The sequence below is a fragment of the Lepidochelys olivacea genome (genome assembly GCF_965140295.1).
Source record: "Lepidochelys olivacea isolate rLepOli2 genome assembly, chromosome: 21".
Lineage (NCBI taxonomy): Eukaryota > Metazoa > Chordata > Testudines > Cheloniidae > Lepidochelys > Lepidochelys olivacea.
This window is the reverse complement of record NC_140431.1, coordinates 16,239,145-16,258,250: the sequence shown is the minus strand read 5'-3', so window position 1 is coordinate 16,258,250 and position 19,106 is coordinate 16,239,145. Positions and strand designations below refer to the sequence as shown.

Below are 19,106 nucleotides of genomic sequence, written 5' to 3'. Positions count from 1 at the left end.
GCCAGGATATGGCTCTGGTGGACGGACCCGTCCGGAAGATTCACGCCCAACGGCCAGGGAGGCAGCGAATGGGGCCGAGTCACTGCCAGGAGCCCTGTGCTGTCAGGCAAGGAAACTCCAGGGCCCAGGAGTGGGTCAAAGACTACAAGTGTGAGCAGGACTGGAGCAAGGGACTTGGGGCCTCCTAAATGTCCCAGAGCCAGACCCTGAGGGAGCCATTCCTGATACAGTATGGGAGGCTCCAAAGATTTAGGGGTCATTGGCCACGTGGCCTAGAGCAGTGGTTTTCAAACGGCGGGTCGCGGCCCAGTCCTGGGTCATGTCGGCTCTGGTCAGCATTGCCAACTAGGCCATTAAAGGTCCCGTTGGTGGTGCCACCGGGCTAAGGCAGGCTGGTCCCGACCTGCTCTGACACCGCACTGCCCCCAGACGCGGCCAGCAGCGTGCTGCCCCCGCCCCGAGCACCGGCTCCACACTCCTGGCCAATGGGAGCTGGGGTGGGAGGGGGCGGTGGCTGCAGGTGAGAGCTGCGCGGAGTTGCTTGTGCACCTCTGCCTAGGAGCTGGACCTGTCGCTGGCTGCTTCTGGGGCACAGCGTGGTCCGCGGTGCCAGGACAGACAGGAAGCTTGACTTAGCACCCCCGCTACGCCGCTGACCGGGAGCCTCCTGAGGCAACCCCATGTCCCAATCCCCAGCCCTGAGCCCCCCGCTGCACCCCAAACCACTCATCCCAGGTGCCACCCAAGCCTGCGCCTCCAGCCCAGAGCCCTCGCCCCCTCCTGCACCCCAACCCTCTGTCCCAGCCCAGAGCCCCTTCCGACACCCTGAACCCCTCATTCCTGGCCCCATCCCACAGCCCTCACCCCCGCACCCTAGCCCCTCCCACACCCCAAACCCCTCTGCCCCAGCTCCTTTGGGTCACAGGCATCAACAAGTTTCTTCAACTGGGTCGCCAGAAAAATGTTTGAAAACCACTGGCCTACTGGATGGGGCACTACACTGGGACTCAGGAGACCTGTCTTCTTTCCCCGGCTCCTCTGGCCTGCTGGGTGATCCCGGCAATCACTACCACTCCCTGTGCCTCAGTTTCCCCATCTGTACAATGGGGATGATGATCCTGACTTGCTTTGTAAAGCACTTTGAGATCTGCTGATGCAAAGCTCTAGATAAGAGCGGCTATTATTTATTCATTATGATCTTATCTTGAGTAGAAATAGGAATCACTGGAACCTGGGCTAACGCCCATCCAGGCTTCTCTCCGATTTGCCTGGGGGCGCCTCGCAGCCCAGGGGTGTTTGAAGAATCAGCCTGTTGTGGTGTTGCCTTTGCTCTGCGCCGGTCCCTCTCCCGCTATAGCGGGTGGCCCCTCTCTGGGACGTGTCCGTGCCAGGAACTGCTCTGCATTGTGTCCTGACCTGAGACCTGGCCTCTCCACTCCCCTCACCACTGAGCCCAGTGTGGGTGTGTCCTTGCTGGCCCCTGCTCCTCTGCCCTGCCTTGCTCCCCCCATGGGCCTGCCGGGTGAAATGTACAATCAGTGACTTATCGCTCTGCATGAGTAATGAGGAAGGAGACAGGCTGCTTCGCCTCCTGTGACTTGCTCCTGTGACTTGCTCCCTGACGCCAGTGGGTTCGGGAAGGGGACTTGGCTGTCCCTGGGCAGGAGTGGAGGTGTCATGCCCTGGCCCTGCTGCCTCTCCCTGGGGGTGAGGGAACTCAGCAGCGTCCCTAGCAAACCAACCTGCCTCCCTTCCACAGAGAGCACAGGGCTGTGTGGACGCTGCATTCGTGGCTGTGTGCCCACAACAGAGCCACATGGGCTCTCGGTTTGGAGAGATGCAAGTCTGGATTTTCTGGGAGCCCAGCACACTGAATGCTTCAGAGAATCCGGGCCACACTGTTCATCTTGAGAGTCAGACGGTCAAACACAGGCTGTAAGGGGCTGGCCCTTTGTGCATGGGCAGAGCAGGGAGGTTGGCACTGGCTTGGAGAAGGCTGCTCATGAAAGAATTGTAGACACTGGCTCAGGATGGCTGCCGAATCAAATGTGAAAACAGAGTGAGCCAGACACTCAGACGGTGTCCTCAGGGGCTGCGCTCATGGCAGATCTTCCCTCAGCAGCAGGGGCTCCTCAGCCTGATCCCCAAAAGGGATCCATGCGTGGGCAGCAGAAGGAGGGGTGGCCGTTGGCATTGGCAGGCAGGTGCCAGATGGAGTGACATGCAGGGCTGCAGCGCACGAATCACAGAGGCAAAGAGCCAAGGTTCCAACGGGCCGGAATACGGATTTCTGGTGAACTTTCCAGAGGACAAGGGGAGGGGCTAGGAAGAGGTGCGTGAGAAATATTATGATTTGTTACGGCTGTGGTGGGAGCAAGGCAGGCTTTGGCCTGGACAGAACAGGGGCATGCAGCCAGCAGGGTGATCCTGTGGGCTCTGCTCTGTTCTCGTTCATAAATTAATCCTGGCTGACACCTCAGGAAGCTTTCCCAGTTTCTTGTTTTTCCCATTAAGAAAGGGATAGAAAATATCATACTGCCTCGATATAAATCCATGGGACACCCACACCTGGAGTACTGCGTGCAGATGCGGTTGCCCCATTTCAGAAAAGATGTATTGGAATTGGAAAAGGTGCAGAGATGGGTAACACAAGTGGTTAGGGGTATGGAACGGCTTCCGTATGAGGAGAGATTTAAAAGATTGGGACTGTTCTGCTTGGAAAAGAGACGACTAAGGGGGGACATGATAGAGGTCTGTAAAATCATGACTTTTGTGGAGAAAGTGACCAGGGAAGTGTTATTTACCCCTTCACATAACACTAGAACCAAGGGTCATCTAGGGAAATTAATAGACAGCAGGTTTAAAACAAATAAAAGGAAGCATTTCTTCACACAATGCACAGTCAACCTGTGGAACTCCTTGCCAGGGGATGTTGTGAAGGCCAAGACTATAACAGGGTTAAAAAAGAGAACTAGTCAAGTTTCTGGATAATAGGTCCACCTGTGGCCATTAGCCAGGATGGTCAGGGACACAACTCCATACTCTGGGTGTCCCTAAAGCTCTGATTGCCAGATGCTGGGCCTGGACGATAGGATGGTTCACTCCCTCTGAAGCACCTGGCACTGGCCACTGTTGAAAGACAGGAGGCTGAGCTAGCTGGACCTTGGGTCTGACCCAGTCTGGCTGTTCGGATGTTCTTATGCTCAGTTCCCGCCCCGGGTGCTGTGCAGCTCACACGCCTCCCCCTGAACCAGGGACCTGGCCGTGAGGGAGCAGGGGTGGATTTATGGGGCTGCTGAGGTTTGGTTGCAAAACCAAGTGGAATCTGGATTGTTGTGCTGGGATTCCCAACTAGCCAGGCTGAACTCAGGGGATGAGGACATGGGGGTGGGAAGAAATGAGGGGGATGGGTCCCTCCCCGGAGCCCATTAAAGTGTGGGCGTAGGCCCCCCACTGACACCGGCAGCTCCGGTGCTGGCCTCACACTAGGCAGCTCTGCACCGTGCCCGTTTCCCAGCTGACAGATGTGAGAGTTAAACAAAACCTGGGCTTGGTGCCCAGAGAAACTGGCCATTCCCTTGACTGAACCTGCCAGGGCTAGGGGGCGAATCCTTTGTCACAGGAAGCGGGAGGGGCCCTTCCCCTGCTGCTGAGACAGGAGCCTGGGAGTGGGACTAGGTGAGCTCAGGGTGCTGGAGGGGGGAGACACAGACAGCCTGGAGCCGCAGCAAGAGGGAGAGGAGAAAGGAAGAGCTGGCCAGGACCGGGGGAGGGGTGGAGGCGTCGGCTGGGGCAGGGGTGGGGGTGACGGCTGGGAGCAGGCGGAGGGGTGGAATTAGGGAGCCTAATTAGGAATTAGGGGAGGGTATGACATCCCAGTGGACATGGGGTGGGATGGAGCGGGGTTGTTGTCCAGCAGTGGGTGGATGCGGGAGGCAGGACAGAGACCGGCGGGGCCTTGAGCTAAACTCTCAGGTTATGTCTACACTGTGATGAACCCGTGGGTGGCCCAGCTAAGCTGCCTTGGGGCCGCGAGGCTCGGGCCATGGGGCTGTAGAATTGCAGGGTCGATGTTCGGGCTCAGGGACACTCCCCACTCCTGGGGTCCCAGAGCCTGGTCTCCAGCCCAAGCCCCGTGAGGTTGCGTCAGCAGAGCCGGCCCGGCTGCGGGTGTTCGTGGCCGTGTAGACGTAGCTTAGCTGCTGCTCAGCAGCGCCCCACACTCAGAGCTAGCTCTGCCCGTACCAGAGGGGGGCGCCAGAGCAGATCTGCAGGGACCCTGCAACCCTGGAGCCGGCACTGTGCTCCCAGGCGTGCTCCTCGGCCGACTCGCAGGGAGCCTGAATTTCCCCACTGTGTGACTCGCAGCATACAGCTGGTCTGCCCGGTGACTCCGGGGAATCGATGCCAGCAGCTGCAGCAGCCTCACCAGTTTCCTCACCACCGTGTGGCCGCTGCTGAGCCTGTGCCCAGGGTTGTGCCCTGGACCTGAGTTCCTGGCATAGCCCCATAGGCAGAACACAGCCTGTGAGTGCTCCCGACAGGGGGGCCCATGGGCAGGGTGGTTCACAGGGGGCTCCTGGGGATTCAGCCAAACAGTTTGGGGCCCAACTTTCCAAGTGACCTCTGATTTGAGGGGCCTCCGCTGTGGGGGTCTCAGTGGATCTGATTTCCGGGGTGTGAGGAAGCTGGGGTGACCTGTGGATGTTCAGCACCTTTGGCCCCAGGCCCTGGCTGGGGGTATTTAGGCTCCTGAAATTCAGAGGCTGCATCTGAGAGCTCGTTGGCTGGAGCAGGATGGTACTGGGAGTATCTGCTGTCAGGGCTGGGTGCCCACGCTGGCTAGGCACGCGGCTCAGCCTGTAGCTCCCCTCGGGAAACGGACTGGGTTTCTTCCCGCGCTCCGTTCACAAGAACTGGCTAAATCAATCAGGGCAGGTCTGCAGGAGTACGCGGAGTCAACGCCAGTCTGGTGGCTTGTGGTTTCCGCTCACAGTGAGGCGAACGGTGAGCAGCTCGGCTCAGGAACCCGAAAGTGCGAGTGAAACTCGGTGGCTGGGATTCCAGCGTTTTCTGAAACTGCTGGGGGGCTGGGCCCTGTGAACCGAAAGGTGGTGTTCTGCGTGCCGTGCTTGGCTGGCAGACTCGGCTGGGATCTGGCTGGTGAGCTGCCCTTCCTCCTCCGGGACGGACACCAGCCAATGGAGTGACTGCGTGAAAGTCACCGGCCCCAGGGTCCCGCTCTCCAGAGCTCTGCACACCAGGAGGCTGGCCAGGGGCCACCCAGAGTGGCTGCACTTTTGCTCCATCGGTGCAGGGACCCGGGGTGTAGTTAGCTGGCTGCTTATGCCAGCTTGCTTTCGTCACCCCAGCAAAGGCCGCGTTTTGCACTAGTGCAGAGGGTCTACCCCAGCAGCGTGCCCTGGGGACCCACAGAGATACAGATACGCAGGGCGGGGGGATTCGCTTTCTTTCTGGGTGGGATCCCTCTGCCCCTCCCCTAGGGAGCGGCTAGTCCCAGCTCCAGACAGGAACTCTGGGAGACTTTCAGTTTCTCATGTAACAGGCTGACTCAGCTGGCGGGGGCGGGGAGACAGGCACAAACGCCGGCTCTGCCCCCACCAGAACAGCTGCAGGGTGAGCAGCAGTGAGTGGGACAGGTGGCCCCCAGGGCTCCACTCTCGCAGGCTGGGGGCCACGCAGCGGGATTGTTCACTGGGACTGGGGCAGCCAGTGCTGTGGCCCCTACAGCTCCAGAAGGACAGTGCACTCCAGCTGCCCGCAGGGCTTTCCTGCGCCAGGGGATGGAGGGACGGAGAGGCAGGGAAAGGGCTTGGGGAAGGGGATGAGCTGCCAGTCCCCAGGGGTGCCATCTGAGATGCCCTCTAGGGGCCTCAGCAGCTCCCGGCCCCAGCTCCCCCCACGCAGCCTGGTGCAGCATCGGAGAGCTTGGGCCAAAGCTCCGGTGCAGCTAATGTTCTAAGTGAACCCAGGGGGCCTGAGGCAAACCCCGAGCCTTGCCCCAGGGCCCGTCTGCACCGTGGGCCCAGCTCCCTTTGCAGGGCAGCTCAGACGGGAGCTTGGCGAGAAGGCATGAGAAGGAACGTTCCAGCTGAACGAATGCCCCAGTGTGTGTGTGTGTGTGTGCGGGTGTGCGTGACGGCCTTACACAGCTCTGTGTGTGTGTACCAAGTATCAGAGGGGTAGCCGTGCTAGTCTGTATCCACAAGAACAACTGCCACCAGACTCCTCGTTGTTTGTGTGTGTCTGTGCGATGGCCTTACACAACGTGTGTGTCTGTGCGATGGCCTTACACAACACTCTGTGTGTGTGTGTGAAGCACTTCTGAGTCTTTGTCTTTTATTTAACCAGTTCCCACTCAGGGTCGCCCACTCCCGGGAGCCTCGGCGTGGGTCTCTGCCCCTCACTGTTCCTGCCCCCGGGGCCACCACTGCCCATGGAGAGTAAAGAGGATATCAGCGACTCGGACAGCGGGATCATGCTGCACTCAGGTGGGTGAATGGCAGGCTAAGTCCAGCTGCCGGCTGCCGCCCTCTGCATCGGCCTGGGTCTGGAATGTGAGCCCAGGAAGGCGGGTGTGGGGGGAAAAGCTGTTCTGGGTCAGTGTCTCTTCTGGGGATTCCCCTCCTGGGCCCTTCTCAAGGTAGGTTTCCCTGCACTGAGAGCTGTGTCTGGAGCGGGAGGCCATTTGCCAGGGACACGTGAGCCCTGAAGTGCCTGTATGTCACACACATCCGTCCTGTAACTGTAACCGTAGGCAGGGCTGCGCTAGCAGGGGCTGCGGGTTGGGAGAGAGGGGCACCGGCAGAGCTGTGGGGACCCAGGGCTGGGCTGGCAGGGGCTGCGGGTTGGGAGAGAGGGGCACCGGCAGAACTGGTGGGGAGCCCCAGGCTGGGGTAGCAGAGGGGCTGTGTGTTAGGACGGAGGAGCAGCGGCAGATTGGCCTGTGTGAGGAGAGCCTGGGGTGGCTGAAGATCCGGGAGTGAGTGGAGTCATCAATGTATCTGTGAACTTCCAGTTTTCAGCATTTATTTGGCAAAAATAATCAGCTGATACTGTCACAACTCCCCCTCCCCCCCGCCCTCAGATTTTCCAGTTGAAAATCCTGCTCCCTATGTGCCCAGTCATTCCCAAAGTCAGTCTAAAGGTGCCCCCCACACCTAGAGATGCTGGTTGGAGGGTGGGGGGAGGTTGAGGATGTCCCCAGCTTCATGAAGGTTGAGACCTTACCTTGAATCCCCTGGGCTGTCAGTGAGCGGGGCACGGTAACCACTGCTAAGATTTACAGCTGGATTCACCGACGAGAACACTGCCTTCAGGATCAGGCCCCCGGTCCAGGACCTTAGCTCCGGCAGGGGCCGGTACCAGATGTGTCAGAGGAAGCTTCTTAGCTCCAGGCAGCTCAGGAAAGTCTGCAGCATGGAACAGAAATGGCCAGGAGTGGTGACACATTGGTGAGGCCTCATCTGGAGTACTGTGTCCAGTTTTGGGCCCCACACTTCAAGAAGGATGTGGATGAATTGGAGAGAGTCCAGCGAAGGGCAACAAAAATGATTAGGGGACTGGAACACATGAGTTATGAGGAGAGGCTGAGGGAGCTGGGATTGTTTAGCCTGCAGAAGAGAAGAATGAGGGGGGATTTGATAGCTGCTTTCAACTCCCTGAAAGGGGGTTCCAAAGAGGATGGCTCTAGACTGTTCTCAATGGTAGCAGATGACAGAACGAGGAGTAATGGTCTCAAGTTGCAGTGGGGGAGGTTTAGATTGGATATTAGGAAAAACTTTTTCACTAAGAGGGTGGTGAAACACTGGAATGCATTACCTAGGGAGGTGGTAGAATCTCCTTCCTTAGAGGTTTTTAAGGTCAGGCTTGACAAAGCCCTGGCTGGGATGATTTAACTGGGAATTGGTCCTGCTTTGAGCAGGGGGTTGGACTAGATGACCTTCTGGGGTCCCTTCCAACCCTGATATTCTATGATTCTACGCTACAGGCGTGCTGAGCTCTCGGCAAAATCCAGCCCCAAGGGCAGGTGCTGAGCCGTAGGAAATTCTGGGCTAAAAGGAATGTCCTGGTGCGAAGGGGAAACATGGCTCTCTCCTGCCCCTCCATTTGCATTCCACTCCCAGGACCCAGCTCAGCCCCCGCTGTGGATGAAACCAGCAGTGTTTCCACTCAGAAACCTGCAGTCAGGGCTCCCTGCTTTATCTGATGGCAGTGACCTGGAGCTGGCTGCAGCCTGCTGATGCTCCAGCTAGAAACATTCCGGGCTGGGCTGGGAGCCTGCAGGCCAGCCTGTACTTTGAAGTGCCACTTACCCTGAGATGGGCCATTCCTGCTCTGGGATAGCCCTAAAGGTCAGCCTTTTTAGGTACCAGCCCCAATCCCACTCCAGGGAGGGCCTGAAGGGCCGCTCTGTCTGGGTCAATAAACATCAGCTGTCACGGTCACCTGGTTCCAGCAGCGCCCCCGCTCCAGCCCACAGAGGATGAGGAGTGGCGCTGGGCTGACAGGCTGGGGCAGGGAACTAGCCTCAGACGCATTGTGGGAAGTATCAGAGCGGGCTGAAAATTGGAATTTCTGTCCCATGGAAAATTCCGATATTTCTAAATTAATTTTTATCCCAAATTGGGCTGAAAAGTCAAAAGATTGTGGTCACATGACTTCCATGATGCACTGCCTCGGTTAACTACAGGGTGACCGCAGTGCATCATGGGAGATATAGCCCAGCCAGGAGCCCAGTCCCTAGAGGCCGGTGGGGGCACGAGTGCTGGTGGACAGATTAATGTAAAACTGACTCGGAATGAAACCTGGGTTTGACAAACCAGAGCGTCGCCGCTGGGCTGGCCCAGCCCAGACCCGAATCTCCCATTTTGATTTTCCCAATAGAAAAACAACACATTTTGGCAAAATTGAAATTTTTCCTGCCGAAAATTTTGATTTGACAGTTAGTGCATCTTGCATCAAAAAAACACATTTAGATGGGAAATTCCAGACCCCCGAGTAAATCCTCAGTCAGATCAGTGACGCTGGTGGGCTTGGCAGCGGGATCAGCCAACACCTCCCAGCTGCTAACGCGAAGTGAGCAGAATTGGAGGACGCTTGATCCCTCTGGACTGGTGGGGAGCTCTGTGGGGCAGGACCGTCTCTGGGCTCTTTTTCAGCACAGGGACTAGCATCCTGGGATGCCCTTGAGCAAGCTGTAGAGAGCAGCGTAACAACACACAGTGAATCCACTTGTTTAGTTAAATCTTCACAACGGCTCCAACAGCAGGTTGGTTTGTGTTGTTATTCAGAGGGAGAAACTGAGGCACAGAGAGGGGCAGTGACTTGTCCGAGGCCACGGGGGGGGAGTCACTGTCGGTGACTGGAGTAGAGCCATCGATTTCCTGGTGCCCAGCCCTGCGCATGGCGTGGAGGCTGCCGCTCTCATCCTGGAAAGGGGCAGTGTCCCCAGCCAAGGTGACTTGTATGAATGAAGGTGCCCCAGCTGGCTGGGGGAGAAACCAGCTCGGGGTGAGCTGCGGAGATGGCACAAGATTCGGTGCCCAAGCCCCAGGCACCTTAGAATCCAAGGCCCCAAGTGGCCCCAGTCTGTGCTCAGGGCTGGCCCTGCGTCTCCCCTCTGGCTGCTGAATCGCGACTCCTGCTCTCATCCCCCACAGGCCAGGACAGCCCCGTGTCTCTGCTGAAGGACCTGACCCAGGCGGTGCGCAAGCAGCAGCAGGAGCTGGCAGCGCGGCTGGAGGCCTGTCTGGTGGAGCTGAGGAAGCTGTGTCTGCGCGAGGCAGTAAGGAGCCCTGGATCTCGTGGGCTGGGCCTGGCTGCGGGTTGGCTGGATGGAGATTGTTCGGCCATCTCTCGTTTGGAGAGGAACCTGGTGGCTTTCCAGGAACTTGGGGATCCCTGCGTCTGACGGAGGGGGCTCCACCAGCTAGCCCAAAGCCACAGCTTCTACCTAGGGCGGCCAGTTTTGGTGGGACTTATTCCTGGAAGTTTCATCAGAAGACAGTATCTTTAATTAAAGATTAATGTTAATTCCTGAAAAAAGAAAAGGAGGACTTGTGGCACCTTAGAGACTAAGCAATTTATTAGAGCATGAGCTTTCGTGAGCTACAGCTCACTTCATCGGATGCATGCCGTGGAAACTGCAGCAGACTTTATATATACACAGAGAATATGAAAAATTACCTCCTCCCACCCCATTGTCCAGCTGGTAATAGCTTATCTAAAGTGATCATCAGGTGGGCCATTTCCAGCACAAATCCAGGTTTTCTCACCCTCCACCCCCCCACACAAATTCACTCTCCTGCTGGTGATAGCCCATCCAAAGTGACAACTCTTTACACAATGTGCATGATAATAAAGTTGGGCCATTTCCTGCACAAATCCAGGTTCTCTCACCCCCTCACCCCCCTCCCAAAAACCACACACACAAACTCACTATCCTGCTGGTAATAGCTCATCCAAAGTGACCATTCTCCCTACAATGTGCATAATTAAGGTGGGCCATTTCCAGCACAAATCCAGGTTTTCTCACATCCGCCCCCCACCCCCATACACACACAAACTCACTCTCCTGCTGGTAATAGCTCATCCAAACTGACCACTCTCCAAGTTTAAATCCAAGTTAAACCAGAACATCTGGGGGGAGGGGGGTAGGAAAAAACAAGAGGAAATAGGCTACCTTGCATAATGACTTAGCCACTCCCAGTCTCTATTTAAGCCTAAATTAATAGTATCCAATTTGCAAATGAATTCCAATTCAGCAGTTTCTCGCTGGAGTCTGGATTTGAAGTTTTTTTGTTTTAAGATAGCGACCTTCATGTCTGTGATTGCGTGACCAGAGAGATTGAAGTGTTCTCCGACTGGTTTATGAATGTTATAATTCTTGACATCTGATTTGTGTCCATTTATTCTTTTACGTAGAGACCGTCCAGTTTGACCAATGTACATGGCAGAGGGGCATTGCTGGCACATGATGGCATATATCACATTGGTGGATGTGCAGGTGAACGAGCCTCTGATAGTGTGGCTGATGTTATTAGGCCCCGTGATGGTGTCCCCTGAATAGATATGTGGGCACAATTGGCAACGGGCTTTGTTGCAAGGATAAGTTCCTGGGTTAGTGGTTCTGATGTGTGGTATGTGGTTGTTGGTGAGTATTTGCTTCAGGTTGCGGGGCTGTCTGTAGGCAAGGACTGGCCTGTCTCCCAAGATTTGTGAGAGTGTTGGGTCATCCTTTAGGATAGGTTGTAGATCCTTAATAATGCGTTGGAGGGGTTTTAGTTGGGGGCTGAAGGTGAAGGCTAGTGGCATTCTGTTATTTTCTTTGTTAGGCCTGTCCTGTCCTGTACTACATAATGTAATTACATGTAAGTCATTATGCAAGGTAGCCTATTTCCTCTTGTTTTTTCCTCCCCCGCTCCCCCCAGATGTTCTGGTTTAACTTGGATTTAAACTTGGAGAGTGGTCAGTTTGGATGAGCTATTACCAGCAGGAGAGTGAGTTTGTGTGTGTATGGGGGTGGGGGGCGGATGTGAGAAAACCTGGATTTGTGCTGGAAATGGCCCACCTTAATTATGCACATTGTAGGGAGAATGGTCACTTTGGATGAGCTATTACCAGCAGGATAGTGAGTTTGTGTGTGTGGTTTTTGGGAGGGGGGTGAGGGGGTGAGAGAACCTGGATTTGTGCAGGAAATGGCCCAACTTTATTATCATGCACATTGTGTAAAGAGTTGTCACTTTGGATGGGCTATCACCAGCAGGAGAGTGAATTTGTGTGGTGGGGTGGAGGGTGAGAAAACCTGGATTTGTGCTGGAAATGGCCCACCTGATGATCACTTTAGATAAGCTATTACCAGCTGGACAATGGGGTGGGAGGAGGTAATTTTTCATATTCTCTGTGTATATATAAAGTCTGCTGCAGTTTCCACGGCATGCATCTGATGAAGTGAGCTGTAGCTCACGAAAGCTCATGCTCAAATAAATTGCTTAGTCTCTAAGGTGCCACAAGTACTCCTTTTCTTTTTGCGAATACAGACTAACACGGCTGTTACTCTGAAACCTGTTATTAATTCCTGGAGACTCCAGGCCAGTCCTGGAGGGCTGGCAACCCCCTGGCCTTGATTGCAGGCTGCCACGGCCAGGCCGGATGGCTGGGGCAAACCTTAGCCCTTGCACTGAGGGGTTAGTTTGGGCCCATAGCTGCTCTGGTGTCTGGGCTATCCCAGGAGGATGGGGAATACATGGCAGTGCCAGTCAGTTAGTGCAAAGCTGACCGTGTGCTAGGACCACGTGCACGTTGGCTGGTGTGCCCACTCCTCCAGGGCCTGCCCCCCAGGGCCACGTGCGTGTAGGGTGGGAGCACACTCCTACGCAGGACACGCTCCCCAGTGCGCCCCGGCTCCTCACCCATCTCTGGTGGAAAAGACGTGCCATGTGTGATCCCTTCTTCCCCTGGTGGTGCCCTGTGCTGCCCTGGAGGCTGATGTCTGTCCCTGCCCTCCCCAGGAGCTCACGGGCATACTGCCGCAGGAGTACCCCCTGAAGCAGGGGGACAGGCCCCCCATGGTGCGGCGGAGGATTGGCACCGCATTCAAACTGGACGAGAAGACAGTCATCTCACGAGGAGTGGTAAGGAGCCTGCTGAAGCCCGGGGATCTCTCCCTGGCGTTAGGCAGGGCACGGATGGGTCACCGCCACCACTTCATGGTGGCTCATGTGAAATGAGTTTGGAGGGTCTCAGAACAGTTCCACAGTCCCCAGCACCCCCACAAGCCCGGTCTGGTGGGCTCTGGCTCGGTCGGTCCACAGCACAGGAACTGCTCCGGCCCCTTGTTGGCTTTCTCAGCGCGGAGGCCAAAGAGTGAGGAGGCCCTTCCAGGTCAGGGGGAGGCAGCGGTGAGGGGACGGATGCTTCCCTTGCTGTACCCGCCCAGTAGATCAACGGAGTCTCCAGGCTGCCCCACCCCATCGGTACTGAAAACGACCCGGATGCCTGTCCCAGCCGGCTCTGTCTGTCCCTAGCCGTCTCCAAGGGAGGAGAGCCCAGCACTGAGGGGTGGTGGACAGCAAGCTGGAGCTGTCCCAGCTCTTGTGAGGAAGCCCAGAGGTGCTGAGGCTTTGATGCTCAAGCTATCAGGGTGGAGGAGGGGAAAGGGCATGGCTCCATCAAATGGGCAGAGTCCATTGATGCTTGATTTGCAAGAGTTCGTTAACATGCCAAACTCTCCACCTCCTGGTGACCTCTGCCTCAGCTTCCTCTTCCAGCCCACGCCCCAAGATAATGACCCAGCGTCCAGAGTGGTGCTGAGGATGGGGGGACGGGAGCGGGGGACGACTGCTCCCTCTGGCGGGAGGGAGAGGTGGGAGCATGTTTCCTCTCCCTTGACTCCAGTCTTGGGGACCAGCCTGTTGAGCCTCTGCCTTAGCGCCTCAGGAGACACAGCCGGAGCCGGGAGCCCAGTGCGCAGCGATCCCCGCACCGGGGGGGGGCAGGCGGGGCTCTCTCCAGAGCCTGAATCGTTCCTGGGACTCCCCGCTAGCTGGGGCTGAACATGCCTCGTATGCAGCGCTCCCAGCCCTGCGGGCCCACGCGGGGGAGAGCACAGGGCGGGCAACCAGCTCAGACTCCGTATGGCTGCCTTGGGGCGCGCCCGGGATCTGGACTTCCCGGGGTCCAGGGTGTTTCCTGATCTGTGCAGTGGGGCAGGGGTGGAGTCGGGGCGGGGCCGGAGCAGAGGGGGGTCAAGCACCCACTGGCACAAGCAGAAGTCAGCGCCTATGGAAGCCTCAGGTTTCCCCTGAGCGAAGGCCTAGCTGGACGTGGTTCCTCCTAGCCCCAAGCGCTGTTCCATGGCTTGTGTCCTCCTCCCATCCAGGACCCGCTGAGCACGCTGGAGAGAGACCTGGCCTTGCAGCTGCAGATTGCCGCAGCCACGCATCGCCTCTACCGGGAAGAGAACATCAGCAAGCACATCAAGAAGCGGCGGAAGAACATGGTGCTGAAGGAGGAGAAGAAGCTGAAGGAGCTGGAGAATGCCCTCAATGAGTGCCGCTTGAGGGCAACGCAGGAGCCCAGGCCCAGCCCCATGGCCCTCGGGGGTGAGCTGCGTGTGCAGGCCAGATCTTGGCCGACTGCTCCATCAAGGCCTGCCTAGTGCGAGAGAGAGCGGGCGTGATCCAGTGGGAGCCCCTGGCCCAGAGATCAGCTGCCTCTGGCTTGCCTGGCTCCAAGGAGCAAAGGGCCTTGTTTGTAGCCTTGGCGTGACTGGGACTGGCACTGGGTGGCTCAGCCCCTGTGAGGGTTTGTCCTGCCCCAACGGTTGGCACGTTAACTGTGCCGCGGGACGTGTCGGCCGGGGGGTAGGTGGTAACTCCCATGACTCCTTGGTAGAGCTGTACAGGGATGGCCAGCACTGCCCCGATCACCGAGACTGGTGTCCGCTGGGTTATTGCTATAGCTTCGCACTCCGGCAGGGTCTCCTGTAGCCCCAGAGAGGGTCTCACTGGTCCGCCAGGGCCCGTCTCCCAGCTCTGTAAATGTTCGGTAATGGCTGTTGCTGAGGAAGGAGAGGGCAGGGCCCCCGAGCTCAGCTGCTCTTGGAGGTACGTGACTGGGGGCAAGCTCTCCCTGGCTCCTCTGCTGATGAAGTTAAACCCTTGAGCAGGAGATGAAGCTACATATGTCTCAGCTCCCCAGTGAATAGCTGGAGGTTATGGAGCTTTCCCAGGGCTCCTGCAGCAGCCTGTTCCAGAGGTCTCCTCTTCCAGCTAAAAGCACCTAGCTTTGCTTTCCTCCTGCTGTGCCTGAAAGAGGGGAATCAGACCAGTTACTCCTGAGTGACACCAGTGCAAGTGGGAGAAGAATCAGGCCCACCAACTTGCCCGAGTGGTCATCCGCGGCAGCACCCTGAACTGCCCGCCCCAGTCTGGCTTCACTTGCCTTCCTGGACTCCGTTTCTCAAACTGCTGCTGTCTCTCCTGCATGCTTCTGTTTGTCCCCTCCCCAGAGCTCCCGCTGCACTCCCCCACCTCAGGGCTGTGGCAGGCAGGGCAGGAGGTGTTTCCATAGATCATGTGTTCATGCAGAAATGCTGATTTGTGCCAAGCGAAGCCGTACGTGGAGTCCTTTTGGAGTCAGCGAATCTCCTGACTCAGAAAAACGTGTGCGCGGGGGGGGGGGGGGAATATTTCAAAATTGTTGAAGTGGTTTGTTGTGATATTTTCAAAATGAAAAATTCCAGTTTTCCAATTCCAAAAGACTTTTGGTTTCAAAATTGAAGCTCATTAGACAAAACAAAGATTTTAAAAAGAGACACAAGTGGAAACTGACATGAAATGTTTCAAAATGATTAAAATGAAAACAGAATCTTCTGAGTCACTCGAACCAAAACTGTTGCAGTTTTTGGTTAACTAATATTTTCAAGAGTTTGACTTTTTGTCCCAATTCAGAATGGGAACACTTTCAAACTCCTGAAAGTTTTGGAGGGCTGAGACATCATGTTGCCTCCAGCTCTAGCTGTGAGCAGCGCGAAGGAGAGCAGAAGAATTCAGAATAATATTTTGCCTTTTTACAGGGCCTTTCAGCTGAGGCCCTCAAAGCTCTTTTCAGACATTAATTAATGAAAGCATCCCAACAGCCCTGAGGCAGGTAGGGGATATCCAGGGCAATTCCAATCCTTGTCAAAATGCAGCCTACTCTGAAGTGGAGCCCAGGGGCTGTTAAACAGCTGAAAGCATCCATGTAGAACAGGCAGTTAGGATTGTCCCGTTGAAAGCTCAGGGATTTGGGCGGGCTGGTGGAACTTGGCCTGTGGTGCAGGTGAAGGGGAACCTCTGAGCCACGTCTGACATTGGCTGCCTCGTCGTCTCCACCCAGGGCTCACCCGACAGACCAGAGGCACAAAGATGAGGGGACTTCCCAGGCACCATGGTCCTCTCCCCACCCAGCCCCTGAGGTGATGCAGGCAGAGTGCAGGGCAGGGAAAGGAGAGTGAAGAGGCTCTCGGTCTCCCCAAAAGGGACTGAGCATGTGTCTGGGCGTGGGGCTGCTTTCTGAGCCAGCAGGCGGGCTGGGGGCTGTGGCGGAGTGGGGGCAAGAGGCAGCGCACTCGACTTCTCTGCACGGGCCAGGGGACTCTCGCTGCTGCGTGGCCTGGGCTGAGCTCTGGGGTCTACGCTGTGTGCCCTCCCCTCTGGTACCCTGCTTTCCCCCCTCGCCCCCGGGCTGGCATCTCCCTTCCCAAGAGGGGTGGCCGGGGCACAGCTAGCGAGACCAGGGCAGTGATGGGGGTGCCTTCACACCTGCAATGCTCATGTTCCGGTGCCCTCTGGAGGGCTCCCCGTGTCTGGGGATGGGCGAGGGGGGCTGAAACCCGCAGGAGCAGCTGCTAGGCCCAGCTCAGCAGAGAGGAGCGGGTGGGAAGCCTGTAGGGACATGCCTCCTGCATGGTGCCAGTTAACCCTTCAGGCACCAAAGTGCTCCCTGCCTCCACCGGCTTGATCCTGCCTGGGATGGTCCCACGGGTTCCACCGCAGAGGCAGCTGCATTGCAGTGGTGGGTGAGGTGGCCCCGGAGAGGTTGGAGCTCGTGGGACGACAGACAGTTTCACTGTTGCTGTGTATAGTTAACCCCAGCTCCTGGAGCCGAGGCAGAGCAGCGGGAGACCCAGCCCCGCTCGTGTAGCTGTGTTAGGGGTTTGTGCAGCGTTGCGTCTACGTGCTGCTGGAATCCCAACAATCCCTGCTGACTGAGGCCCCATGGAGAGTCAATGGGATCTGTGTTGCGGCCCCTGGCCGAGCCCAGTGAGCGTCGCTGCCCTTCCTCACCTCTGCCTCTTTCCCCATTGCTTCCCTAGAGCTGAGCTCCTCGGATGACAGCTCCCTCTCCGATGCCGTCCTGCTGGAGGAGGGTAAGGCATGAGCAGGGTTTGGATTTTCCCTTCCTGTGGGCAGGGCATGCGGGCAGGGCAGTGTCTGCACCCCGCCACGTTGGGAAAGGGGTATGAGCCCATCTGCTCCGTTCCCCCAGAGATAAGCATTTGATGTGGGGTGAGCCAGGCAGGGCTGCTGGGGGATGGGCTCTGGGCTGTGTGGGGATCTGAGCCTGGAGCTGGAGGGAAGGTGACGGGCAGACACCGTGATTCCTGCACTGCTTTCACCCCCCTCGTTCTGTTTCAGAAGAAACCCAGGCTCCGAATCATCATGCTGCCCAGCAGCTCATGGTGCCAGTCCAGCCTGGCACACCGCACAGCTCCCCGGCCCTGCCCGCCCGCTCTGCCCCTCTCCAGCAGCGTGAGGGGCTGCCACCCACGCAGGGCGAAGTCCTAGAGCTGGAGCGCTCGCCCATCCAGAACAGCCCCTGGAAGGAGACCAGCCTCGATAGGCTCTATGAGAAGCCCAAGAAGCACGCGGCTGAGCCCTGCAGCCTGCCAAGGTACAGAGCATGGGCAGCACCTCTCGCCCCATCTCTACTCTGGGGAGCCCTGCGGATCAGGGGTCTGGGGGAATAGCCATGGAGAGATGCTGTAACCACAAGGGGCATAGAAACAACTTGGCTTGTAAGGCAGGAGAACCACAGGGGAAGTGCTGGTGGGCTGTTGGTGGCCTCTTCCTTCTAAGCCGGCAGAGACCCAACCTCGCGCTGGGGCGCTACAGCTGAGACTGGAAGCCAGAGCGCGGAGACCTGCAGCCATTGCAAATCCAGGGCCCCTGCCTGACGGGTGACCCCAGTGTCCTGGCCAGGTGTCCGCTGGGCCTGATGCTCTTCATGTCCTGGCCTAAGCGGCTGGGTTCTGTGCCATTGCCTGGGGCTCTGGACAGGCTAACGCGTGTCTTTGGCTCTCCCGCTCCTCTGGAGGTCATGCCCTCCCCAGCTTCCATTGCTCGGAACTCCCTGGGACACTGAGCGGGGGATCATCTTTTCCATCCGCTTTTCCTCACCCTTCTGCCCCGCTCTCCCTTCCCTCCCCTCTGGAACGTGATGCCCTGGGTGGGTCGCTGGCCACAGGAGGGAACCGGGACCCTGCGTCTCTTGTGGGAGCTACACGCCGATGCTCTGTGGGTCCCTGTAGCGGGGCAGAGTTGCTGAAGGGCAGGGCACCAATGCAGAGGTTTGGGCACTGTCCCCGTCTCCCCAGGGCCCTGGGCCACTCCGCTCCCACGGAAGGAGCCGTGCAGATGTTGCATTGGAGGGGAGGGATTACAGCTCTCCTGCACTGGTTTCTGTTCACTGTGTTTCTCCCCAGCAGCGCAGCCGGGACACCCATGCCAGCGCCTGCCCGCAGCCCAGCTGCTCAGAGGACACCTGAGATGCCCCCCTACCACTTTGTCCCCATCCGGACCTTGGCCTTGTGGAGGCAGGCTGGTTCCAGTGGGCCCCCGACCCCAGAGATGCAGGCGAGGCGAGGGCAATCTCAGTCCATGAGGTACTGCCCAGCAACGGGCTCTCTCAGCCAGCTGGGTGGCACTGGGCTCAGATGGGGCAGGAGAGGAAGAGCGGCTGTGTGGCCTAGCAGCTCTGACACTGAACGGGGAGAACAGGCTTCTAGTCCTACCTCTGTCACTGCCCTGCTGAGTGACCTGAGGCAAGTCACTTCCCAGCCTCATGCCTCAGTTTCCCCTCCCACCTATTCTCTGTTTGGTCTGTGAGCTCTTCGGGGTGGGGGCTGTCTCTGTGCAGCACAGGTGATAGTGGTTGAGGCCTCCAGGCAGTGCTGGTAGGAAATGATAAGGAGTGTGGGATAAATACAGAATGTGGGTGTGAGACGGGACCCCCAGAAGGGAGACAAATGAGAGGAGATGGGAGCAGCAAGGGAGGGACCCTGGGCCTAGCCCCAGAGTTTCTGCTCATGGAGAGCTTCTGATTTTGGTGCTACTGATCTGTCTTCCCCCGAATGCAAAGCAGGGATGTGGAACCCAATTAGCGCATCCACCCTGAGCTGCCCTCGCTCTAGCAGAATCAACTCCAGCTGGCTACCTTAGCATTGACCCTGACACCCACCACTGTTGTGTCTGGGCGCCTGCCACATAAAATCACTAGCAAGAGCCATGTCTCTAGTGGACTCCATGGAGCCTCTGGCT

The 19,106-nt window shown here is 57.5% G+C and overlaps 1 protein-coding gene across 5 annotated transcripts in view; it reads left to right on the top strand.

Moving 5' to 3' along the window:
- Positions 1–19,106, top strand: part of INAVA (innate immunity activator) — a 37,307-nt gene that overhangs the window by 13,365 nt on the left and 4,836 nt on the right. For 3 of the 5 annotated variants that reach the window (XM_084611068.1, XM_084611064.1, XM_084611065.1), the window contains exons 2-8: positions 6,373–6,512; positions 9,684–9,808; positions 12,534–12,656; positions 13,904–14,126; positions 16,883–16,936; positions 17,205–17,460; positions 18,272–18,451. In XM_084611068.1, the coding sequence (XP_084467194.1) occupies positions 6,458–6,512; positions 9,684–9,808; positions 12,534–12,656; positions 13,904–14,126; positions 16,883–16,936; positions 17,205–17,460; positions 18,272–18,451 (1,016 nt within the window). In that variant the 5' untranslated portion in view covers positions 6,373–6,457. The remainder of the gene's footprint in view (positions 1–6,372; positions 6,513–9,683; positions 9,809–12,533; positions 12,657–13,903; positions 14,127–16,882; positions 16,937–17,204; positions 17,461–18,271; positions 18,452–19,106) is intronic. The other 2 variants (XM_084611067.1, XM_084611066.1) reach the window with 2 other exon arrangements.